The sequence below is a fragment of the Geotrypetes seraphini genome, chromosome 9 (assembly GCF_902459505.1).
Source record: "Geotrypetes seraphini chromosome 9, aGeoSer1.1, whole genome shotgun sequence".
NCBI lineage: Eukaryota > Metazoa > Chordata > Amphibia > Gymnophiona > Dermophiidae > Geotrypetes > Geotrypetes seraphini.
The window spans coordinates 64,688,821-64,716,534 of record NC_047092.1 but is presented as its reverse complement, the minus strand read 5'-3'; the positions used below and the strand labels follow the sequence as shown (position 1 = coordinate 64,716,534).

The 27,714-nt window shown below is 40.0% G+C and overlaps 1 protein-coding gene across 7 annotated transcripts in view; it reads right to left on the bottom strand.

Annotated features, from left to right (window-relative positions):
• The window catches only part of TMEM117 (transmembrane protein 117), a 649,075-nt gene that overhangs the window by 361,027 nt on the left and 260,334 nt on the right, over positions 1-27,714 (bottom strand). For all 7 annotated transcript variants that reach the window (XR_004540699.1, XM_033959428.1, XM_033959427.1 and 4 more), the window contains exon 5: positions 20,324-20,421. Coding sequence is in view for 6 of the 7 variants with exons in the window: in XM_033959428.1 (XP_033815319.1) it covers positions 20,324-20,421 (98 nt within the window). In the remaining variant the exon portion in view is untranslated. The remainder of the gene's footprint in view (positions 1-20,323; positions 20,422-27,714) is intronic.

Here is a 27,714-nt window from a genome sequence, read left to right as displayed (position 1 = left end):
ATAGTAATAAAGATTTTTTTTGTCCCCATCCCCACAGATTCTCACAAATTTCCCGTTGTCCCCCATCTGCAAGATATATGAATTTTGGAATAATTTTTGTTTTTAGATTTTTGTTTGTTTATTATTTCTTGATATACCACTTTATCCAGCATGTGGGCCAAAGCAGTGTATAGATACTAAATACATTTTTGGAAAGGAACTCCATATGAAGACAGGAAAGAAACATAGTCACACATATCAAGTAAAGATAATATTAACATTAAAAAAAGATTTTAAATTAAAACAAAATATAGTAACAGTTACATTTTGGATGTCCTAGTCTCCCCAGGTTGCAACCAGACTCAAGTTAGAACAGACGAGGCTGAAACGTTAGGGGGGTGTAAGGTTGAAGGCTTGAACTTCTGGAAGCTGGGTTCCAGGCAAATATATAAAGGAAGATAATTCCAAGATTTGGATGCAAGAAAAAAGAAGGCAAACTTTCTAGTAGTTTCATAATGAGCCTGGAAAGATACAGGGGAAGACTAGTGTGGAGTGATTTATGAGCTAAGCACAGAATTTTGAAGAGAGAGCGGTAACCAATATGTAGATGTAGAAATAGCGGGGTTAGCTTATTGAAACATTGCGCATGAAAAAGGCAATGCAGGACTTTATTTTGTAGGGTCTGTAAACATTTAAGTTGAACTGTAGTTATTCCTGTATGAATAGAATTACAGTAGTCTAACTTGGAGATGATTAGAGCATGTACAAATGAATTGAAATCAAGGAATGAGCGTTGTGAACGTAATTGGTGCAGAGTAGAAACCTGATCGAACGGTATACAAGATGTGCTCCTGAGAAGACAGTTGGGAATCTAGTATGACCCCCATAACATAACATATTTCTATATCACAAAATCTTACAGTTCCATGTGGTTTACAGACAAGAGGAATTAACATTAATCTGAGTAAATTAAAAGAAAAAGTCATAATAGGCAATGAAAAGAAGAAGCTGTCTGTATATTTGTAGTTGAAATACTTAGCTATTGTTGTTTTGGGATTGTTTTTGTTTTTTTTTGTATATAAACATTGTGATAACCAGTATATAGAAAGATGCTAGGGTGCATAGGGAGAAGTAAGATCTGTAGGAAAAAACAGGTATTGATGCAACTGTATAAGAATATGGTGAAACCTCAGAATATTGTGTACTATTCTGGAGACCACACCTTCAAAAAGATATAAACAGGATGGAATCAGTCCAGAGGAAAGCTACTAAAATTGTCAGTGGTCTTCCTCAAAAGGCGTATGACTGAATTCAAGAAAGCATGGAACAGGCGGAGGAGATAGTGGATGCTGTGGATGGGCAGACTGGATGGGCCATTTGGCCTTTATCTGCCATCATGTTTCTATAAAGTAATCAATCCAATCCAATCCCTGTGCACACTTCTATTTAGAAGGCACTATCACAAGACATACTCAAATGCCCCACAATAGTTTTGGGATCAGCTTCCCACATTTTAGATTTTTAGTGTAGGGGAGTGTTTGGGGGTATGGAACATAAGAACATAAGAATTGCCGCTGCTGGGTCAGACCAGTGGTCCATCGTGCCCAGCAGTCCACTCCCACGGCGGCCCATAGGTCAAAGACCAGCGCCCTGAGTCTAGCCTTACCTTAGTGATGTGCCCTGCACTAAATCTCCATGTGCTAACAGATCAGTGCACAGCACACCTACTGCTATAAAAAAGGTGGTGGTAAGCGCTCTTGTGCTAATTTGGAAATCAGTGTGTAGTCATAAATTCTGAAAATATGGTCATTTTACAGTTGTGCTAATAGCGGCCTCATCATGTGGGAAACCCATGCACTAATGTGCAGGCCACTTTTTAGTGGAGCCTAGTAAAAGGGCCCCTAAATTTGTTAATTGTGCCAACACTATCCATTCAGTTTAGATCAGCACTCTACACATTTAATATTGGGGACAGAAACATAGAAAATGACAGTAGAGAAAGTCCATATGATCAATGTGATTTGCTCATCCACACAAACTACTAATCTCTACTATCCATTCCTCTCCATTAGATATTGTCTGGGCCTATCCCATGCTTTCTTGAATTCACAGTGTTCTCTAATATCTCCCAAATGGGAACCCATTCCACACAGCCACTATCCTTTCTGTAAAAAAGTACTGTATTTCCTTTGGTAACTCCTGACTCTGTCCCCTTTCAGCTGCAATGTATCCTATATCCCCTAAATCCTGAGCTTCTTTGCAATTGAGTCTCATCTCTAGTGCATGTATGTCATGGAAGTGCCGTATTTACATGTCTCTCTTATATCTTCCCATCTTAAATCTCCTGCCCTTCTTCCAAAGTATATATATTGAGATCTTTAAGTCAGTCCTCATACTAATCATTTTAGTAGTCACCCTATGGACCAATTCAATGTACTGTATTTATATATTTCTGAAGATATGGTTTCCAAAATTGAACATTGTACTGTAAATAAAGCCACACCAGAGACTTTTTCACAGACACGGTAGTGAATGCTTAGAACACCTTTTTTATGCTGCCCATTCCTCATCTTATGCACCCAAGCATCCTACAGACTGCTCAGCTCCCTTCAGGGCCCTTTTATTATCTAAGTGGCAAGGATCTTATGAAACAGTGGATAAGACTGGACCTGTTAACTACATGGTGGCCCAATCAGACAAGAGAGATAAAGCATCAAATACAGTTCTTAGATATAGATTCTCTTTCGCAAGGGGCAATCAACAATTTAAGCTATCTTGTCCATCCAGTAAAGGTATCAAAAGAATCAATCTCTGCCCTTCAAGTTCACTCAACTTTGGAATGATCTTCCACTTTTTCTACAAAGTTTTAGTTCTCTTTCATCCTTTCGCAAGTCTTTGAAAACCATTCTGTTTACCAAACACTTTGGTAATTAATTTCTTTTCTATTTCTGCTATACTGTTTATTTGTATAATTTAATCACTGTTTTATATTTTTATTATCTTATCTAACCACTGTAAACCGAGTCGAGCTTTCTTAGATTGAGGACCCAGTATACAAAACTAAGCATTAGATTATATTAGATAAAGATCATATTACATAATAACATCTTTGCAACAGATGTTTATAGAAAGTTTCCATCTGAGGAATCTTAAAGAAAGCATACCCTTTGGCCAATTCACTAGGATCAAGAGACTATACATGTCACAACAATCTTTCCATATTAATCCAAGGGAGTTATAGCTCAAAGGTTTGAGCAACGAGGGTACCACACTCAGATTGTCAAACGAGCCTTTAGGACAGGGGTAGGGAATTCCGGTCCTCGAGAGCCATATTCCAGTCGGGTTTTCAGGATTTCCCCAATGAATAAGCATGAGATCTATGTGCATTCACTGCTTTCAATGCATATTCATTGGGGAAATCCTGAAAACCCGACTGGAATACGGCTCTCGAGGACCGGAGTTCCCTACCCCTGCTATAGAACATGCTACACACATTCTCAATAGAAAAGGAATAAACAGCAACAGTCATCTCTAGTTTGTGTTCTCCCATATTCTTTTTTAAAAAAAATTCTTTATTCATTTTCAAACTTACATTAAATGTATATATATATTCAATCACATGAACTATAAATATATCATTATCATTTTACATTACATAAATTCTTATCCCTCCCCCTTCCCACCCCTCCCTACCATATATTCCATAATCATATAAATACATATTTATAAAATATCCCTCACCCTACCCAAATTAATTGATACATTTAAGGGAAACATTTTCAACTAATCCATGCAATATTTTGTTAATGGTTTCCACACATCCTGAAATTTCTTGAAATATCCCCTTTGTAATGCAATAAATATTTCCATTTTATAGATATGGCATAAAGAGTTCCACCAAAAGCTGTAATTTAATCTCCTCCAATCCTTCCAATTATATGTAATTTGCTGAATGGCAACCCCAGTCATTATAAGTAGCAATTTATTGTTGTTCGCAAAACTGGATAGTTCTTTGTCTAATAGATGTTGGCACTGCCATCTAGAAGCAGGAACTTTAGATCATTTATTGTTTCATTGCCCATTTATTATGAATTTTTAGAAATCAATTTGGGACCAAATTAATAGTTTATTAGATAACCCAGCGGCATTATCCTATGATACTGTGATATTTGGTATGGAAATGAGAGCAAAAAGTCAGATTTCTGTGTTCTCCCATATTCTACTAAAGCACATTGGGTTCAGAAAGTGATCAGACAACATTAGCATATATTAGCTCTTTATCCAGCTTTAAAAGAACAGCCCAGATTTGCCCACACACATGGGAGAAATATGGGAGAAATGTTAAAAAACCGATCCAGCAATTTTTATGAAAACCCTGGTCATCGAGCATGTAGCCACTGCTCGCTATGTCCACTAGCAATGCAGATCACTGTACTGAAATCAAGATCCCTCATTCGCAGAGAATGTTAAGGTTACACCACCAAATGGATTGTACAACTTCAGGAATGGTTTATGCTATAGTTTGCCCATGTGGACTTTATTACATTGGGCAAACTAAAAGATCCATTAAAATTAGGATTATGGAACATCTGAGCACTATCCGCACACGCAAGATAGAGGCTCCACTTACCGGACATTGAACACAAAGCAGGCCACACATTAAAACAGTTAAAATTTGTGGTATTGATGAGGGTGCAGCTATAACACGGAGGTAATTTATCTCAATTGCTGTTGCAGAAGGAACAAAGATTAATTTATTATTGGCATACAATGGATCTGGATGGACTCAATCATGAGATCGAATGGCCCACCAGAATATAATTAGTAAATGCACTATTGGTGGGTTCCCCGAGTTTACAAAGGGTGATCCCCGATTGGCTGGACAGGGTCACATGAATAATGAATGAGCGGATAAAGAGATTCGGTCTGTGACAATCCCTTTAAATCGTACTGCCCAGCTGTTGCTCTCAGCCATGGAAGAGATTAGGAATTCTGTTCAGATATTAACGAACTTAGTAGCTGTTAAAAATTTATTTAAATAACCAGCTAGTACTTATAAGCTTGATACATAGTAACAAGTGCTTTTGTCACTACAGCCACCTAGCAGGAACAAACTAGTATAACTCTCCCTGAAGACGGAATTTTTCAAAACTCAGCTTGAGTTGGAGAAGGAATGGCTAATCGATTTTAATTACTACAATTGGATGAATAGAAAATGCATGAACTGATTTTATTACACAAAATGCTGTTTTGGACACTGAGCACAATCACTCAAGGGTTTGGTCGCACTGATTGAAGACCCGAGTTCAAGTAATCCTTTTGGGTTCAGTATTAAAAAGAACTCTCAACGATTCAGATAAGTACTCAATTTTATTTGCCATCAAGTTCCCTCATTTCACAACCGTTAATACTTTATATTAAGAGACTAGGTAGGTCATACAAAACAACAACATAAACATATAACAACATTGGATTAATAGGAAGGTTGGTAATTGGGGAAAAAGTGAGTGCTATAATGGTTTCCTTGATACTCGTGGTCTAATTATTTGCGGATATGACCATGATGTAAGTGTACTGAGCACTTCACGTATATTTATAAACATTCATAAATTGATTACTGGTGACAAGATATAAGTTTTTATATTTATTTAGAAATGTACTTTAACAATTTTTAGAGCATTGTTTTTTTGTGTAGCATTCATATAAATGCTCGGTAAATTATATAGTTCCCAATATAGTAGGTATAATAATGAAAAACTGTCAGAAAAAGGATAAATCCTATATCCCTTATAATTCCATTAGATGATTAGTACAGAATTAATTCAATTTGCTAAAAAGTGACAAATGGAGTGTATTATTGCAAACATAATTGATGTCAGTAATTTCATATAAAATCCGTGATGAGGGGAGCAAAATAACATGCTTCTATAACTGAACAAGTTAGGTACAATTCTGCTGATGACTCATATATACTGTGTGTTCTGTGTTTAACAGTCCTGATCTTTCATATGGTATGTGGGTTGAGGACAGCTGAAGGCAGCTACTGTGTGGCATATGACTACAGTGACTACAGTGCCACAAAGATAATTCATCAACAAGGCATAACTGCCAATTTACTTTCACAAGAAGCACAAGAGTGAGTTTGAAGCCCTTGTTTCAGGTATTACTGTACATTTATACATATCATATTTTTCCGCTCAATAAGATGCACCTGACCATAAGACGCATCCTAGATTTAGAGGAGGAAAACAAGAAAAAAAACATTGTGAACCAAATACTCCCTGCCAGGCTCTGCACCCAACCCCAAACACCTTGCCAGGAACTGCACCCTGTCCCCCCTCCCTGCCAGGCTCTGTACCCTGTTCCCCCCTCTGGTGGTCTAGTGGTAGGCCGGGACAAGGCACAGGGCAGGCAGGGACAAAGCAAAGGGTAGGCAGGCCTAGTGACAGTCAGGCAGCCAGGCCCGATTCCCCCCACGTGCCCCCCAGTACCTTAAATCATCCCCCCACGTATCCCTAGTACCTTTTTAAATCATCCCCCCCGTACCCTTAATCATACCCCCCTGTGTACCTTTAATCATAGCCCCCCTCCTTGTACCTTTTTAATCATACCTCCCTTGTACCTTTTTAATCATACCCTCTCCCTGTGCCTTTTTTTAAAAAAAATGCGTACCTTTTTTTATTCTTCCCTTCTTCCCTCGATGGCTCCTTACTATTTCCGGGCAGCAGGCACATGAGTCAGGAGCACGGACTTCAGGACCAAGCTTTACATGCTCCCCCTTGGGCCCGCGCTGCTTTCCAAATGGCTGCTGGCAGTTCTCGTGACTCCCATTTGGACTGAAGCCAGCCATTTGGAAAGTGGCGTGGGCCCAAGTGGGAGCATGTAAAGCTTGGTCCTGACATCCGTGCTCCTGACTCATGCGCCTGCTGCCCAGAAATATTAAGGAGCCGTCGAGGGAGGGATATACACTGGACCATCAGGCTGCTTGAAAAAGGTACAACTGCGGCAGCGGCAGGGGGGAGTTGTTTTAAAAAGGTGGTCCGGTGGCGGTGTTTAAAAGGTACTGTGATGCGGGGGGGGAAGGGGGCAGTGTTTAAAAAGGTGGTGCGGCTGGTGCGCAGGGGTGTGTGTTTTACAGCTGTATGGGAGGGTGGCGTTTAAAAAGGTAGTGCGGCTGGTGCACAGGGGGGGGAGTGTTTTGCAGCTGTATGGAGGATACAGCTTTTGCATCTTTGCTTCAAAAGATGCACCAAGATTTCCACCCACTTTTGGGTGGAAAAAAAGTGCATCTTATGGAACGAAAAATACGGTAAGTGCATTTCCATTTAAATAAATTAGTCAACAGAGTTTGCCAAACTGACCATAATTACATTACATTAAATAAACATATATGAATTGCTAATGTAACCCAATAAAAGTTCAATGTGAGTCTGGCCATCTCCAAGAATTGCAATTCTTACATTAAAATAAAAAATATGATCTTACCTTAGTATTGCAACATTACAATTTAACATTAAAATCAAAACATAGAAACATAGTAGATCTACTCATTTGTTAGAGTAAAGGAGAAAGGACTATCTTGCAGACAAAGAGGATATAAAACCTTTATAAAACCATAGTGTGAATAAGATATCTTGCAAACAAATAGGTCTTCAGGCCTTTACAGAAACTGTCATAGGAGATTCTTAATTCTATTGAAAAAGAGTTCTACTTGGACTCTATAACAAATACGAATAATGTGCTTTAGAGAAACGCCATCTTTCTTCACCGTGCTCTCATATCTCTTCTCATACCTCACCTTGGAAGTTTCTTGATCGTTATGTTTGTTTATCATGACTGACCATTCTCTTGGCTACTTGATATACAGTGTATTTTGGAATTGAAATATGACAGAGATGATTGTTGTTGATCTATTTTCTTATGTTTTCTTTTTTTATACTATGCTATGTATCATTGATTGTATTCACTGTTTGAATTTTGTTATATCGAAAATTTCAATAAAAAGTTTGATCAAAAAAATTAAAAAAAAGAGTTCCACTACTTTGCCGTTAGATATAGAAAAGACAGAGTATATTTTATATTTAATACCTCTAGGATTTGGAAATCTTAACTTCAAATGATTGCTAATCATGTTAGTTTTCAAAAGATTGTAGTTCCACTAAATTCATCATATAGTCCAGGATTTCTCCATGGAAGATCAAGAAAACTAAATGTATATAATTTAAAAGTGCCTCTTGCTTTGAAAGTAAGCCAATGGAATCTGAGATATAAAGGCGTCACCTTATCATATCTTGTTGTTGAGAATATTAGCCTAGCAGCAACATTCTGGATGGTATGTAATTTTTTTGTATAGTTACTGTACAACCTATATAGAGAACATTACAGTAATCTAGTTGAGACAATACAAGTGATTGAACCAATAACCAGAAGTGTTCTCTATCAAAGCAATGACAAATTTGTCTTAATTTTCTCAGTATTGTAAACATTCTCCTAGTTAAAGCCTGTGTCCGTGCTTTTTATTTCCGATGCATATCAAATATAATCCCCAAAATTCCGATTCCAATTCTAGTGGCGTATTAGACAATAACACTTGTGTATCATCACTAGTAATTCTATGTGGACAACAATAAAAATTTGGTTTTATCCTTGTTCATTATCAGTTTCATATTGTCTGCCCAATCATCAACTAGACATAACTTTGCATACCAAATTGTTAATCTTATTTTAATTCTTAAAAAAAAATGGAGACATTTTAATATTATCTGCGTGGGAGAAGTATATAAGCCCTTTATCATCTAAGAAATATCCCAGCGTTGACATCAGTACATTAAATAGTACTGCAGAAAGAGGTGAGCCCTGGGATACACCACTTAACACTGTCCACTCTTTGGATAGTTCTCCTTTCATTTTTACACTGTAAGATCTGTTCATCAAAAACCCTTCCAGCCAAGAATATACTTTACTATCAATCCTCAAAGTGATAGACTGGGTCAAGAACTGGTTGAGTGGAAGGTAACAGAGGGTAGTGGTCAATGGAGATCACTTTGAGGAAAGGAATGTTACCAGTGGGTGCCTCAAGGTTTGGTTCTTGGGCCTGTTCTTTTAAAAAATTTTGTAAGTGATATTTCTGAAGGGCTGACTGATATGATTAGCCTCTTTGCGGATGATACCAAAATCTGAAATAGAGTAGCCATCCCTGATGGTATGGATAGCATGAAGAAGGACCTAGTAAAGCCTGACAAATGGTCCAGAATTTGGAGCTAAGATTTAATGCTAAAAAATGCAAGTTCATGCATTTGGGCTGCAAAAAACCGAGGGAACGGTACAATTCAGGGGGTGAAGAACTTTTGTGCATGAAAAAGGAAAGGAACTTGGGTGTGATAGTATGTGATGATCTTAAGATGGCCAAACAGGTTGAAAAGGTAATGGCAAAAGCTAGAAGGATGCTTGGGTGCATAGGGAGAAGAATGGCCAGAAGGAGAAAGAAGGTATTGATGCCCCTGTATTAGACTCTGGTAAGACCTTGTTTAGAATAGTGTATACAATTCTGGAGATTGAACTTTCAAAAGATATAAATAGGATGGAATCAGTCCAGAGGAAGGCTACTAAAATGGTTGGTGTTCTTTGTCATAAGGTGTACAGGGAAAGATTTACAGATCTCAATATGTATACTTGGAGGAATGGAGGGAGAGGGGAGATATGAAAGATGTTTAAATGCCTACATGGCATAAATATGTATGAGGTAAGTCTCAGTTAAAAGGAAACACTGGATTGAGGGGGCATAGGATGAAGGTGAAAGAGGATTGATTCAGAAGTAATCTCAGGAAATACTTTTTCATGGAAAGAGTAATGAGTCGTGGCTCGTGGCCAGCGTGCTGGTTATGGGACGAAAATGGGAATGGATGTTAGGACATGATAAGTGCAGTATTTTTTTGTGGAATTGTTTTCTACAAAAGGCCAGTTTTTCGTATGATTCTGGGTAATTCTAGTTAGACAAACATCTGTGTTAGTTAAGGACCACGCCCAAATAGAAGCGTACGGAAAAACAGGTGAATAAAAATTTAAATATAATGTAGCTAAGGCCAGAAGAGAAAAATATACTAAGGATTAATATAAGGGAAAGCATAATAATATCTGTGTATGTACTTTGCTGTTGAGCCAAATCATGGTGGAAATCATGATTACATGATTACATGGAATCCAGTTTAGGTTCTTTGTGTGTACTATATCTGTCCTGTCTTCGGCCACCATCTTGCAGAAGTAGCTACAGCAGAACACAGCAGCAAACATTTAGTGGGTTCTATACTTCCTGCAAGTTTATTTTCAGGATGTTTATAATAGCAGCAACCACACTCTACATGACACCACCTTTACATATTTGATAGCTGACTTTTTCAAACAGCTTTAAGAAATGGATTAGGTTTATCAAAAGCTGCATTTCTACAAGTAATGTCAGTGAGTTTGCAATGCAGAGATAACTCAAGCTAAGCTTTGAAAGAGGCTTTCTTTTATACACAGTATGAATAAATCTACTGACCTTTATATACAGTGTTGTCATAATTCTGTGAAGTCAAGAATTCCACAGAATACTGAAAAATTCAATGTAAAGAACTGCAGAGTGATGCATTTGGAGAGTAGAAATCTAAGGGGATGTATGTGCTGGGAGGCGAGAGGCTGATATGCACGAACGGGGCGATGGATCTTGGGATGATAGCATCTGTGGACAGTGTGACAAGGCGGTGGTTGTAGCCAGAAGGATGCTAGGCTGTATAGAGAGATGCATAATCAGCAGAAGAAAGGAGGTGTTCATGCCCCGTACAGGCCGCTGGTGAGACCCCTCTTGGAGTTTTGGAGGCTGCATCTGGCCAAGGATATAGAAGACATGAAGCGGTTCAGAGGAAAGCGGTGAAAATGGTAAGGGCTCTGCACCAAAAGAAGTTCGAGAAGATACTGGGGACCTCAACGTGGAGGAGAGGAGGGATGGGGATATGATATAAACATTTAAATACTTGAAAGGTATTAATACAGGATCAAATCTTTCCCAGCGAAAGGAAACTGGTAAAACTAGAAGACATAATTTGAGGTTGAGGGGTTATAGACTTAGGAGTAATGTTAGGAAATTCTTTTTCACGGAGAGAGTGGTGGATGCCTGGAATGCCCTCTTGAGGGAGGTGGTGGAGAGGAAAACAGTGACAGATTTCAAAAAAGCATGGGATGAACACAGAGGATATCTAATTAGAATATGAATGGGCAAACTTTCATGGTGTGAATGCCACAAAGGAGATGGTTTGGATAGGCTGGAGTAAGCTTCAATGACAACTTCAGTAGTTGGAACCTAAGAACAGTACCAGGAAGACTTCTAAGGTTTGTGGCCCAGAAGAAACAAAGAAAAAAAAGACAATTCAATCATGAAATTGTAATGCATGTAGTTATAAGGCAGACTAGATGGACCGTTCAGATCTTTACCTGCTGTCATTTACTATGTTACTATGATGGTGGTTTATATAGTATTAGTATATGCATGGACTGGAATTTATACAGTACTTAGCATATTCATAGGATCTTACCAAAACAGGCAGACAACAATACATGCTTGCTTGTTAACATTGTGTTTGCTTTGTACATTAAAATACCATGGGGAGGCACTAAGGGCCTGTTTTACAAAGCCGCACTAGCGGCTGCTGTACGGCAACAGCCCCAAAGCCCTTTAAATCTATGGACTTCGGGGCCGTTACCGCAGCGGCCCTACTAAATGGCTTCGTAAAAGAGACCCTAAGTACAAAGATAGTGACAAGAACTGGGGCTCAAAAAGGAACTTGTTAACTGCATCAAGCAGATTTACCACAAACCGCCTAAAATTATAAGTGCTATCTGTTCTTAATATGCTTGTGGTGTTGGCCGAAGGAAGAGGGTGAAGGGTGGTGGTGAGATTGTAGCAGAAGCTGTGATCACTCCACCCAGCCAAATCAATTCTCTTTTCATTTGGCAAGATGTTGGGAACTTTATCAGCTATTCTGCTCCATCCAGCCATTTTTCCTGCTTATTCTAAAGCCCCCACCTCCCACCCCAAATTCTAGTGTTTAGGCAAATTCCTTGATGGCTAGGTTTTGTTGGCTTATTTGATTTTATCTGGTGAATTAATGCTCTTGTTTACAGAACATATCTGTCACCCCTGAGGCTTTTATACTGGGTCTGAAATATTTTGTGGTGAGGATAGCTCAACAGACAACAACCATCTATCATCAAAAACAGCTGCTCTCTCATTAACTAGTGATAAGGAAAGGTGGGGGTATAACAGCGTAATAACACCAGGAACATACACAATATTTTAAACATAAAACACAGTATTCCCTTTCTCTCCCCTCCTCCACCACTGGTATATTTTGATCCCCCTTCCACCCCTACCTCTGAAAATCTTCCTTCTCACTTATCTAGAACATCCATAACACCCCCCAAAATCCTTCCAGGATCCCTTCAGGCCTATCTGCTTAATTCATGGTAGTCTAGTGAGGGAACAGGCAGGAGTGATGCCCATGTACTCCTGCCCATCGTGGCTGCAGGTGTCAGGTCAAAAGCGCGCCAGGACAAAGGCGCGAGCAGACAATTGAGTGCAGCGCGGAGGCGCACACCGAAGAAAATTACTGTTTTTAGGGGCTCCGACGGGGGGCGTGATAAAATATCCTCCCACTTAAAATGGCTCAAATCACACACAGGTGTATCACATCAGGTGCACAAAATTAGAACATCGTTACTCAGCATTTTGAAGGGGGTTTGCCCTACTTAAACCTCAAACATTTAGTTTGGTGTGCTGCAGTGAGAGTGAACACCATGGTGAGATCAAATGAGCTGTCTGAGGCCTTCAGAAAGAAGATTATAGGGTGGGAGGGATGGGAGGGGGGGGGTGGGGTTGTTCTCAGAGGGTTTTGCTATTCTGCTGATTGTTTGACTGTACTGTTTTGGTACTGTAATGCTGTGTTGGTGTGCATTTTGGGTTATAAATAAACAATTGCAAAAAAAGAAAGAAGATTATAAATCTGGTAGCAGCTTATAAATCTGGTAAGGGATTTAAAAAGATCTCGATAGAATTCGACATTAGCTATTCCACATTCCGGAAAATAGTGTAGAAGTGGAAGACTTCCAAAAAACTGCCAACATGTCCAGGTCTAGCCATCCAAGCAGGTTGATCCCCAGAGCATACCGCAAGATGCTAAAAAGAAGTCTCCAAGAACCCTAAAATGTCATCACGGGACCTACAGCAGGCTCTTGCTACTGTTGATGTGAAAGTGCATGCCTCTACAATCAGAAAGAGACTGCACAAATTTAACTTGCATGGGAGATGTGCAAGGAGGAAACCTTTGCTCTCAAAGAGAAATATCAAGGCCAGACTGAAGTTAGCCAGAGAGAACATAGACAAACACCAGGACTTCTGGAATAGTGTTCTATGGACAGATGAGTCTAAAATTGAATTATTTGAACACCAGAAAAGAGGACATGTTTGGCGTACATCAAATACAGCATTCCAGGAAAAGAACCTCATACCAACTGTGAAGCATAGAGGTGGAAGTGTCATGGTTTGGGGATACTTTGTTGCAGCAGGAACTGGCCTGTTCACAATCATAGAATCCACCATGAATTCTACCATATATCAGAGGGTGCTTGAGGAACATGTGAGACCATCTGTAAGAAAATTAAAGCGGAAGTGGAACTGGACCCTGTAACACGACAATGACCCAAAACATACCAGTAAATCCACCAAGGACTGGCTGAAAACTAAGAAATGGAGAGTCCTGGAGTGGCCGAGTCAAAGCCCTGATCTTAATCCCATTGAGATGCTGTGGGGTGATTTGAAACGGGCTGTACATGCAAGAAACTCCTCAAACATCTCACAGCTGAAAGAATTCTGCATTGAGTAGGCCAAACTTTCCTCAGACTGATGTCAAGGCTGATAGATGGCTACAAGAAACGTCTCACTGCATTTATTTCAGCCAAAGGGGGTAACACTAGCTATTAAGGTGTACTAATTTATTCCTCAGTTAGAATACACATTTTTGTGGATATCTTTAGTTTCATGAGTAAATCAAGGTAAGATTTGTTGTTTACCTGCAAGTTCATCACTTTCTTTTCCAGAGATAAATTTTAAAAAAAAGATTTGACATCGATATGTGAACATTTCTTAAGAAAGAACTGAATATTTCATGAGGTGTCCTAATTTTTTCACATGACTGTATATCTCAAACTTGATTATCTACCTTATCAGACGTATCCAAAAGTACAAACATTAATTTGAAGAGCTATTAGAAAAAGCAGAATTTTCAGATAGTGATGAAAATAGTAACAATGAAATCCAAGTATATTCAGGAAATAATAATACAAAAGAATTATGAGGAAAGAAGTTTCAGACCTGAAGATGAAGGGAATGTTGAAATGTCAGAGCTTTATTGGGTATACAGTATAAACCATGATAAATATTTGATAGTATCCAGAACAGAACAGTCTGTCACAATTCACATTTAATAGTTCTGACAATGTAGACTTGACATGTTCCCTTTATTAGATTTATCCCCTTCACTTTAAGTCCTTTTAAAACAGGAATACTATTTTCACAATACAGACAAGTTTACAGATGTTATAAATAAAATTACCCAATGTGGCTTGTGGCAGTCTACTTGTCAACTGCTATAGATACCCTTTCATTATTAAATACTCACCATTTATTACCTTCTATCTATAATTTATTTACATTCCAACTGCTTGATTTCTGTCCCTTTAATATTTTCTTTTTGTGACAAAGTCTAAGGGCTCCTTTTACTAAGCTGTGCTAGCGGTTTTAGCGTGCACTTAGTGCGTGTTGCATTGCCGTGCACGCTAGACGCTAATGCCATCATTGAGCTGGCATTAGTTTTTGGCACATAGCGCGGGGTTAGCGTGCGCTAATCTGCAGCATGCACTAAAAAAGCTACCGCAGCTTATTACTTTCATTGTCCATGGCTTCTGTAATTTTCAAAAAATATATTCTGTTAGTCTGACAAGGCTAATTTACAGTGAAACCACATCAAGACTATTATTCTTTCTGTGCAATACTTCATTATCTCCACCTTAGTTATTGAGTCAACTTTTTTTCTATCACCTGTCAGGCTAATAGGCTGACATTTACATAGTTCAATTCTAAGCCACTGTAGAAGATCATATGATAATGACTTTTATAATGGTTTCAAATGGCTTTATTGTTCAATAGGAGAACTCTAACATACTGGCTCTGAAAACAGGGTATAATACTCTAAAACCGGGGTGTCAAAGTCCCTCCTCGAGGGCTGCAATCCAGTCGGGTTTTCAGGATTTCTCCAATGAATATGCATGAGATCTATTAGCATACAATGAAAGCAGTGCATGCAAATAGATCTCATGCATATTCATTGTGCTAAATGTGAAACATACAGGTCAATAATCAGCTGCCAAGGTCATTGGTATTTTACATGTATCATTGGGGTTGCCATCAATATAAGTAGCTGCACTGAATATACTGAGAGGCATTTTGGATATGATGTCTAAATCCGAGTATAGATATTTTGTGGAAGAGGCACAAAATTCCGGTAATGAACATGACCATTTTTGAAACAGCAATGTCTATCTTTTTTGTTGCTAAAATGGGCATTATTTAGAGTGCTTGTTCTCAGTGCCTCTCTCTTTTTGAACCATTTTCGAAAAAAAAAAACCCCAAAAACAAAAAAAACCCAGATCCAAAAGAAAAATGCACAAAACAAGCCATTGGGATGAAGAATGGTGCCAGCATTTTTAGTAGACTGCCCACACAGACATCCCAGCAGAGCAGTGGGGCACCTTAGGGGGCACGGCAATGACCTTCACATAAAGTGTCCCAGGTATCCATCTCACCATTATCCCCTTACATTGTATGGTGAGCCCTCCAAAACTCACCCAAAACCTACTGGACCCAACTATACACCATACTAATAGCGTGCTTATTTTGGCCTCTCATTTTGGGTTATTCAGGGGTATGGGAGGTTTTTAGATTTTTTTTGTAATGAAGTTTTATTCTTGTTTTGCTGTATTTTAACTGTATGTATTATGTATTGTTATTTTATATGTTGCTTTGTTCCCCGCTTAGATTTGTGGATAAGTGGGCTATAAATACTTTAAAATAAATAAATAATAGCCCTCTGCCTTCAGGTCTCATCTTATGATGGTACAGTATATTTTGAGTGAGTTTTTGTGTGCTCACACTCTCCATCACAAGTGTTGTAGTTAGATTGGGATATGAGCCACTTTCTCTGCAGTCTATTGCACTGACCATCAGGGTACTCCAGGAATCTGCCTGCTCCTCTAACAGGATAGGCCATAACATCTGAAGCTGTCATACAAGCCGATATGTACTGTTTTCATTTATATCTTTTAGGGTGGGGGGGGGTCTGTGACCAATGTGGAAGTGTGGGAGGGTCATGCTTAAATCCATCCAGTGGTCATCTGGTTAGCTTGGTCAACTTTAGGCACATTCATTATTATAACAAATTTAGCCCCAAAGGTCCAAACTGTGCCCTGGACATCTTCTTAAATATATGACAGTAAAGTCATAAACCTACTCTAGTCCCGCACACATCACACCTCTAATACGCACTTTTGAGATTGACAAGCTGAAATTCCTGCCAGTCCGCACAGGGCCAGCAAGATCATGGGGAACCTCCGACAGTGGCTGTCTCCCCTCCCTGCAGCTCTTGGTACTTGCCAGCACAGCAATTCACTTCGGCAGCCTTGGGGCTTTTGCTGAGTTGTGGCCCGCCTCTGATGATGCAACTTCCTCTTTCCTCAGAGGCGGCACAACCCATCAAAGGACCAAGGCTGCCTTAGTGAATCGCTGCACTGGCAAGTACCGAGAACTTGTGGGAGGGGAGAAAGCCACTGTTGGAGGCTGGGAAGCTGCTTGACAAGGGAAAGTAAAAAGACAGCTGCTACTGGACCTGGAGGGCGGGAGAAGGAGAGATGCTGCTGAGAGGAGAGGAGGGAAAGGATTCTGGGAAGCTGCTGGATAAGGGAAAATGAAGGGACAGCTGCTACTGTACCTGGAGGGAAGGAGAAGTAGAGATGCTGCTGGGAGGGGATGAGGGAAATGGAAGGGAAGAGAGTTACTGCTGGACATGGGGAGGAGGGAAGGGAGAAGGAAAAAAGGAAGGAAACAGCTGGCAGGGAGATTAGAGGAGGGGAAGGGGTCAGGGTGGAATGGAGAGATCAGATGAGGGAAAAGGGAGAGACAGGAATGAGAAAGAAGAGAGATTGATGCTGGGAAGGGGGGTCAGCAGAGAGAGACAAAGATGCTAGATCTGGTGTAGGAAAGATAAAAATGAAGACAGCAGTGAAGCTGGAATGAATCATGTAAAAAGGAGAGAGGGGCGCAGGCTGGAGGGAAAGGGGAGAGGGGCATAGAAAGAAGACAGAAGGGGCAGATGCTGGATTGAAGAGACAGAGAGGGCTGACGCTGGAAGGAAGAGAGTGAAAAGAAGATGAAAGCAGAAACAAGAGACAAGAGGTAGAAAAAAATAATTTTATTTCTATTTTGTGATTAGAGTATATCAGATTTGAAATATATATCCTGCTAGAGCTGGTGTTAGACATAACTGGGGACTGCAAAGCCCAGGCAGTGCTTCTTTAGCTTCCAGATGGCTTAGGGTTCTCTCTGACCAGGGAGCAGTTGCCCTAGTTGCACTCCTCTAACACTAGTCCTGTCATGTGTGACTGCGGTATTCTGTTAGCATGATATTTCTGTGTAGCATTCTGTAATAATTTGGCTTTTCAGTTTTCTTAATAGTAGAGGGGATATATGTGTAGGGGAGGGGAGACAGGGTTTTTGTTGATCCTTGCTCTGTATTATTTGTATTTATAAAATGACAATTGTACAAAATATTGTTTCTTTTTATACTTTAATAAAATACATTCAATATAAAATCATAACTGAGGCTTGTGCGGATGGGATCAGATGGTTTGCAGGGACTGAGCTTGCGGAGACGGGGTGGAAATGGGGTTTTAAAATTTCAGTCCTAGTAGTTTGCCGGTCCACAAAATAATTCTTTTATTTCCGCTGGTCCATAGGTGTAAAAAGGTTGAAGAACATTGGTCTAGAAAACAGATTTTGAAAATAGCGAATTGGAAGGTTTGGTGAGAAAAACGTCCATCTGCCCCTTTATGCTACTTTTTTGATGTTTTTCTGTTTTGAAAATAAGTCCCATAGTGAACTGCGATCATGCAGTTTCTCATTACATTCAACAATCAATGTGAATGAAGGAAATAAAGAAATAAATCTTATTTTAAGGAAAAAAATAATTCAAGAAATAAGTAAATTCTAAACTTTCACCCACAAATATTAAAAAGGGGAGCCAAGCAAGAAATAAGTCAAAGAAAATATTTTCACATATCTAGAAGGATATTGCGACTATCATTCAGTTAGCTGGTTAAGGAACGTCCAAGGGAAGGCTAACTTTAACAGAAGGTTCTCTTGCAACCAAAAATTCTAACAACTGTTTGGGATCAGAGAATAAGTGCTTAATTTGGTCATCAAAATCGTCTTGCAACACTAGAAGGATGCTTCTCGGGTAGAATACATAACTTGGTGGAACACTGTTTGTATAACTACCAAGTATGAGCGTGTTGCTGCAGAGAGGTTCAAAGCTCTAAAAAAATTTACTAAAACATGGGAGCCATTGGAATCTTATAGCCACGCGCCTGTTAAACCATAATGATTAGTCTGATAAAGGTATACATCCATACTGTCTTTTCTAATGTATTTATGAAAGTATCAATTATCATTAATAGTTTTAATCACTAATTTGATGTTAATGTTTGTTTGTTTAGTGGGGTGTTGTTTTTTTTGTTTGTTTTTTGGTGTGTGTTATTCATACATATGACCTATGTTGAATTGTATTGTATTGAGATTACATATGTATGACTTTCTTAAATGCCAATAAAAATTATTGGCATAAGAGAATAAGTACAGTAATTTTGTCCACTCAAAGAAGCAAAATAATGACAAGGAAATTTTAACAAGAATGTTCCTCCCAGGGATTCCCTCCACCTGGATCGGGTCATCTTAGACATATTAGAAAATACACAAATTGAAGACCCCAAAAACTGTTGTGACATATACCAAAAGTAAAGTTTCAAAACAGTATTTCAGTCAGTCTCAAAAGCAAAAGTTACAAGGTGAGTCATTCTACAGTAGATGTTATTTGTTCCAATGATGACGCAAGAACCTCTGTAACATTCAGAGGTTCCCCTTGACCCTATCCTTGTTCCACTTCTCTTCCAACAATATTGGATACTGAGACTGATAAATATATAGCTTTCACCACAGTGGTCAATTATTTTTAGGAAGACACAAAGTTTCTGTAAAATATTTCCTTTTCATCTCTATTGGAGCATCTGGGGAAATTCAGGAATCTTAAATTCATCTTTCTATTTTGATTCTCAAGATATTCTATTCTCCTGTATATGATTCTCCTTTCTTTAGTGTGAGCAGCAGTAAACTCAAGAAATTGAATCAAAGTTCTCCAATCTGATGGTTAGTTGTTCCTGTGCCTTAGCCAGACCTATATTCTGTGTAGAAATATCATCCATCTTAATAGAAATATTAGAAAATTGTTCCTGAAGAGATTGCTCCGTATCAGTTAGGACTTCCCAGAGATAGGCAAGCATACAACTGAAGGCTTGTTCAAATCTCCCCACATGTTACCCGGAGCTGTTGCAATTGAAGTCCCACTCTGTAGCTGGATAATACCTGCAGTTTTCTCCACTCTGCAGCAAAGTCACCAGTAGACCCTCCGGAGGGCAAAAGGGCTGGCCCCATTCACCGGAGAATAGCTTCTGGGTTGCAGTGGAGGAGAAAGCTGCATAGGTCTTAAAGATGCCCCTTTCAAACTTTGTTCCATGGAACCTTCGGGACCGCCCGTGGCTGAAGGAATTAACACAGGTGTCCAGCGTCGCCTGCTTCATTCAGGGAGGCTCAGTCATAGCCAGAGGGTAAGTCTGAAACTAAGCCTTTCTCTTCCCCATCATTAGTAGTCTCTACTGACAAGTGAATAATTTTTAATCACCTCCTTTGCCAAGACCTAGGCCCCTAGCCTAGCCCATTAGGAAACAGGTTAAGATTTGACCATTTAGCAATTGAAACAGCCTATTCATTTGCTGTCAGTAGTGAAAGCATTATTTTCTTGGAATATCGACCTGAGAGAGCTTATCATGAATTTAATGAAAAGCATTTCTTTTCTATAGAATAAATGGTATATTAAAGCTCTAATACCTTTTTAATGATAATTAGGGAATATGTGATTCTATAAGAACTTACCAGAATAAAATTATCCTAGTGTGTCCCTTTTTCCAAAATGCCCTTGCACACTTTCCCCAGTCTGGATATGGCTTGTCCTGAAGCATCATGTCTGTGACCTAAAGAAGAGACACAACATGCTTAAACTTCTGTAAGAATATGAAAATGAATGATTAACTGTGGTTATGTAATTGTAGCAGCAACAAATCAACATGGTATATGAACACACCAGACAATATTAGACTGAATGATTTTCTATTTCCAGGATCCTTCAGAATGCTCCATAAAGTAAAAATCATTTAACGTGGATTTCTTTTTTTAATTCTTTATTCATTTTCAAACTTTACAATCAGTGTGACAATATGTCCAAACAAATTAACAATAAATATATCACTTAATAATCATCAATGATACAAATAATATGCTCTTATCTCCCACACCTTCCCACCCTTTCCTGTCATATAATCAAATACCTTAACATGGATTTCTAGTAGCCTAGCTTGGGCCAAGAAGCTTCAGATTTTATCAGACACCTTTACTGAAGTGAAATCAGCAAAAACAAACATATATTTACCACCAGGGTGTCAAATGAGCAGTTATTGATCCCACAGGCAGCAGGAAGAAAGATAGGAACTGAGCTAACATATGATCCTAGGTCCAACCTCTAATATGTCTGGCAGATAAGGAAGACAAAGTCTATGGAGGGCATAAGAGCCAGCTCTATGGGGTGCTGTAGGTGCTTGAGCACCCCCAATATTTAACAAACTCCTTGACTGTGTTCAGGGAGAGATAATTTCCGTTGGGTTTAGTACCCCCCAATAATTTTGAAAAGTTGGCTCCTATGATGAAGGAGGATAGGTAAGGGTGGGGGTGGGGGGGGGGAGAGAGAGAAAGAAGGATCTATAGGAGGGGGACAGAGGAAGAGAAAAGATCTGTGTGTGAGGGTTGGGGAAATGTGGAGGTGGGAGAGGCTTGTGGCTCACTACAGAAAATGTTTGACTAAAGTGCCCTTTGTGGCCAGATAAACCTCTGATTTATCATATATCAGCATTATCCAAAGTAGTCACTAACGCAAATATATGTTTAAGTACAGTGGAACTTGTTTCAATCGTACCACAGTTACTGCTTCACTGTAAACCCAAATTCTATAAAGTGTGCCAAAAAATAGACATCTACATCTACGTATCAAGCCAATGCAGGTGCCTAACTTAATTAATAGGCTTAATTGGTGCCAATAATTGGTAATTAACACCTCAAAATTGACATTCATTGGAGTCATTTGAAAATTAGGCACCTACCACAAGGTGGTAGGCACCTGGTCCAAAGCGCCTACCTAAAATTAGGGTACACTGACGTTTGAGCGCGGGACAAAAGCATTCCAACAAAGCCGCATCATTAATTGCACGCAGGGACGAATGTGCGCTGCCTGAAGCCCTTATTACCGTTCCTGTTAGCGCTGTGTGTGTGTGTGAGGGGGTTGGGGAGGAACCCCCCAGTACACTGACAAATACTCCCGCTCACGCTGAAGGGGGATGTGGGGGGTGGTTTCTCCCTCACACTGCCCATCAGAGCGGAAGAACTGGTGTTCGGGAGAAGAGTGGGACTTTTTGGTGTATTGGATGGATTCCACCCCACACCCATCCTCAAAATGACCCCTCACAGCACTAACAAGAACGGTAATAACTGCTTCAGGCGATGGCGCACATTCATCCCTGCGCGCAACTGTCAGCACGGCTTTGTCGGCGTTCCAATGTCCGGTGCACTTTTGATGAGTCATCAAAATTAAGAATAGAATATGAAAATATCGAGGTAGAACATGAGCATGCCTGTTTTTGACTTAGTCACGTTTGTAAACCTAACACCTAACTTAGGTGAACACATTTAGGCTAAGAAAAACCTGGCACATATACAGTGAACCTAAAAGTTACGATGCTTAGCGATGCCTAATGACACTTATGTGATGCTAAGCATGACTCTATACAGCGTGCCTAACTTATTGAATCATGCTTAGTGTCATACTCGACATGGGCGAAGCCACTGCTTGCCCTGGATCAGTAACACTGAATGTTACTATTCTTTGGGGTTTTGTCAGGTACCTGTGACCTAGATTGACCACTGTGGAACTAAGATACTGGGCTAGATAGCCCATTCTCTGACGTCACTTCTGAAAGGAAGTGGCGTCAGAGAGAGCTCTGAAGCCGACATGGCAGAAAGTTCTTCTCTGCTCACACCGAAGTTAAAAAGACGGGGAAGGGGCGCGCATGCGTAAACAGGGGGGCAAGAGAGGGGTGCCACTGCCCTGGGTGCTGGTAACCCTCACTACACCACTGCTCTAACATGTCTCTAGTCTCATCCTGTTTTCAGATACACACTAGAAAAGTTGAGTGCCAATCCTTATAGAATAACACACAGCCAGAAGCACACACAACTTCTAATCAGTCAATTAACTGCAATAATTGGTTGTAAGCACTAGTTAAGGGCTTGTTAATCAGTTATTACATGCATTTCATGGGCATGCACCCAAATCTGACACACAATTTTGGGCGTGAAATATAGAATAGGGGGAGGACTGGAAAAAGCTTTAGGCCTAGACTCTCTAAAAGGCACCGTTGTCAGTGGCCGCCAATCGCATGTCAATCATGCGACGGCAGCATTTAGAGAATCGCACCTCCGGCAAATGTAGATACTGGAAAGGTAGGCCAAGGTTTTCAAGTTCTACATAGGTGCTTTATGGCACCTAATGTCACTTCTGGCATTAACCATGCCTATAATGGCATTAGGTGCCATAAGGTGCTTCCAGAGGCCTGATTCCAGGGTCATTTTTTAGGCACTGGTAGGCGCTTTGAATTTCGTTTTAAGTCCACTTTTAAACAGCATTTTGGACTTAACTTAGGCGCCAGTAGGGTGCCTACCAGCACCAGTTAAGGTACGGTTTATAGAATATGGGTTTAAAGTGCTAGTGCTGTTCTGGTCATATTACATTTCAGGACTTGAAATGAAATAAAATATTTTTGCTGTTATATTGCCAATGTCTCTGATGTAACCCCCTTCAGTGCTCTCAATATGCAGGGGGGAACTGCCTTTGGCTCAATCAAACTTTATTCCTTAGGGTGCACTCATTTGGACTTAATTTCTATATTCTAAAGGGTGGTCTAAGAGAACGATACGGAACAGAGTTTTGAAAGGGATGTCCAGCTCAGAATATGGACATTCAAGTCTGTGCATCAGATATCGATATCCATTTCTCAATAATATGCAATTTATCTTTAAAAATCAAACTTGGTATCAGAAGATTGGAGTGTAGCAAATGTAATGCCAAATTTTAAAAAAGATTCTAGAATATAGATGTCTTTTCCAGTATCCCAGACTGAATGCATCTTGCATCCCACGATTATTAGACTCTGGAGTGATGGTTCAAAAGCGTCCATATCAGATTATTGTAGCCTAGAGATAGGCCATGGCTAGAAAAGTAGATGAGATGCTTAACTCCTATAGTGGGAGGGGCCTTAGGCGCCTGGACCAATCAGGCCCTAGGATCATGTGGGTTGGGTAGGGGAAGGGTGGGCTCACCTCATTTGGACGGAGGCGGGCCTGCTGGCCGGACGTGCGAGGAGCCGTCCAGTCGAACTTGAAAAGTAAGACTAAGGGGGGGTTTGTTGGGGGGGGTCCGGCAGGAAGGTTTGGGCACCCTCCTGCCGACGATCTTAGGGGGAGCCGTTGGGGGGCTGGCAGGAGGTGTTGGGCACCCTCCTGCCGGCGATCTTAGGGGGACCATTGGGGGGCCGGCAGGAGGAGTTGAGCACCCTCTTGCTGCGATCGCTGGGGGGAAGGGAGACTTGCGGCCGTAGCCGCGACCACTATACTAATCATGGCAGGGAGATCCTTGCCACGATTAGGTACTGCGGCCGCATCTACTTACCATGTAGGCCAGCATTTTGCTAGCCTACATTGTAAGCGTCTCCCATTCTGCTAGGGAGACGCATAGGGCCACCTAGGTTCGCTTAAGGCTACCGCTTAGGCAGGCTTGCGGGCCTCTCTAGGTTCCCTGGCGGCGCCTAAAATATAGGCAGCCTGCCTGGGGAGCATTTTTTTTTTTTTTTTTTAGAAAAAGTGCCTCCCGATTGGTTGATTAGACAGCTGTAGGACGCCTACAGCTGCCTACAATCGGGAGCACTTTGCAGAATCAGGGCCTTAGTGCTGATTTCTATGCCAAATTTGGGTGTAAGGATTTGCACCAACTGAAACCTAATGTAAATTCTGGTGTGCAAATTAGGTGCAGGTCCCTGTTATTCAATAATACTGAGCACATCTTTAATGAATGCCCTATGCCCATGTCCTTCCCATGGCCACGCTCCCTTTTGAGTTGCACACTATAAAATTTGCATAAGGATCTTCATATAACAGCATGTAGTAAGTTGTGTGTGCAAATCTAAACTGTTGCCAATTAACACTAATAATTGATTGTTAGCACTTAATTACTGGCACTAATTGGATCATTAGCTAATTTGGATGCACACAAATCTCAGGATAGCATGCAATTTTGAACATGTTAATTTTTATGCTATTTATAGAATCCAGATGATTTTGTGTTAATAAAAGTGTTTTTGGTTAACTTTAACCCTTAGAGTGGATGTGTTTTTAGCTGCCTGATGCTACCAGGCATAAATAACACAGTTTTCTAAGTTTAACACAAGCTGCCCTATTCGGTTTACATAATAATGAGGTGGTCTGCTTGCATTTGAATAATTTGCATTTGATTTTTATAACATAACATAACAACACAATTCTTTATTTATATGTTATGTTATGTTATTTATATGTTATGGTAACTTTAAAGTGTGTTACATTATCATAACACATGGTATTGCCGTTTGATGTATACTAAGAGGCAAATATTATATATTATTCCCTTAATGGATGTACCTATTAGAAAATACTATCGAGTGCTGATTTTGATGCTCAAAAATGAGCACAGCATAGTCATTTACCTATAACAGGTGTTATCCGAGGACAGCAGGCAGATATTCTCACAGATCGGTGATGTTATCCATGGAGCCTGGTACAGACAGTGCAAAATATATTGTCACTTTAAACTTTTCAGTGTCTCGAGAATGCCCATACCGCACATGCACTGGTGCCTTCCCACCCGATGTCAGCTCACTAGACCATCAGTTCTGTAAAAAACCTAAGAAGCCAACTAGGTGGGACAGTAGTGAGAATATCTGCCTGCTGTCGTCAGATAGCACATATTGCAGGTAAATAACTGTGCTTTATCCCAGGACATCAAGAACAATTCTGGCATTTATATCTAATACATAAATGTCTATGGTAATTCTTCAAGAGCTCATTCTTCTTACTTACACTTTATCATTCACCGAAGTCCCTCAGATTACCACACTTGCACTATAAACTTGGCAAATCTAAGTAGTGGTTCTCCTCACCGGAACTAGTTAAATCGGTGTATTTAATTTATTATCTGTATCATAACTTCTTAAAGTCCCCTTTATCATCTTGGCCACTCTTCTTTGAACCTTTTCTAGTGCTGCTATATCTTTCTTGAGATAAGGAAACCAGAATTGAACGCAATACTCCAGATGAGGTCACACCATGGAGCAATACAGGGGCATTATAACATTCTTAGTCGTGTTAACCATCCCTTTTTTAAAATAATTCCTAGCATTCCGTTTGCTTTTTTGGCCACCGCTACACATTGGGTGGAAGGTTTCATCGTATTTTCTACAACACCCAGATCCTTTTCTTGGGTGCTAACCCCCAAGGTGGACTCTAGCATCCGGTAACTGTGATTTGGGTTATTCTTCCTCAATGCACATCATTTTGCTCTTGTCCACATTAAATTTCATCTGCCACTTGCACACCCAGTCTTCCAATTTTCTAAGGTCTACCTGCAATTTTTCATAATCTGCATGATTTTTAACAACTTTGAACAGTTTAGTATCATCTGCAAATTTAATCACCTCACTCGTCATTCCAATTTCCAGACATTTATAAATAAGTTAAATAGCACTAGTCCCAGTATAGACCCCTGCGCCACTCCACTGTTTACTCTTCTCTATTGAGAAAAATGACCATTTAACCTTATCCTCTGTTTTCTATCCAATAACCAATTCCTAATCACAGAAACATAGAAATATGATGGCAGATAAAGACCAAATGGCCCATCTAGTTTGCCCATCCACAGTAACCATTATCTCTCTCTCTCTGAGAGATCCCACGTGCCTATCCCAGGCCCTTTGAATTCATACACAGTCTCTATCTCTTCTGGGAGACTGTTCCATGCATCTACCACTCTTTCTGTAAAAAAGTATTTCCTTAGATTACTCCGGAGCCTATCACCTCTTAACTTCATCAGAATTTCCTTTCAAATTAAAGAGACTCGACTCATGTGCATTTACATTATGTAGGTATTTAAACGTCTCTATCATATCTCCCCTCTCCCACCTTTCCTCCAAAGTATACAGATTGAGATCTTTAAGTCTGTCCCCATACACTTTCTGATGAACTTTGGCACCTATCTACAACTGGAGCACCTTGTACTGGAAGTGGTGTGTGCCTACTCAATATCAAAGATATTTCCTATTGGCTAGGAGGATGGGAATATATATATAGACTTCCTTGAGGTCTAGAGAACAGAGCCAGTCATTCTTCTCCAATAGGGGTAAAAGGTACCTAGCGAGATTGTGTGAAACCTCTTCTTCACTAAGTATTTTTTGAGAGCACAGAGATCCATAATTGGATAGAGCCCCTGTCTTTTTTTGGTATGAGGAAGTATTTGGAGTAGAACCCTCAGCCCCTCTCCTGCAGAGGTTCCTGCTCGATGGCTTTGAGCTGGAGAAGGGCTTGGCAAAGGAGTGCAGTCTGATGTAAGTTGAGAAACGACTCTTGGAGTTTGGTCGGGGTCTTTTCTGTAGACGTAGGGCGTAACCATGCCTGACTACTTGTAAGACCCAAAGGTCTGTTGTTATAATGGCCCATCATTAGTAGAAGTAAATGAGATGACCTCCTATAGGGAGAGTCTGAGGAACTAGCTTTAAAACACTGGCTAAACTCTCTTGGATGAAGTCAAAAACACTGTTGAGACTTCTGTTGTGTTTGAGACAGCCTTCTGAGGCCTTTGCTGTCTTTGTGGTGGAGCTCTGGAAGATGTTGATGTTGGTAAATATCTGTGTTTAAGGTAATAAGTGGAGCATTTTGGGTTATAGAACTTCTTGGTAGTTTGAGGCTTGGATGACTTTGTACTGTAGATGATAATGTTATCATTGATTCTTCATGCCTCTTCATCTTTCGAGTAGCTTCTTCAATCTTTTCCCCAAACAATTAATCTCCATGCATGGTATATTGGCTAATCTGTACTGTATGCTGGCAACCAGATCAGACACATGTAATCAGGCCTG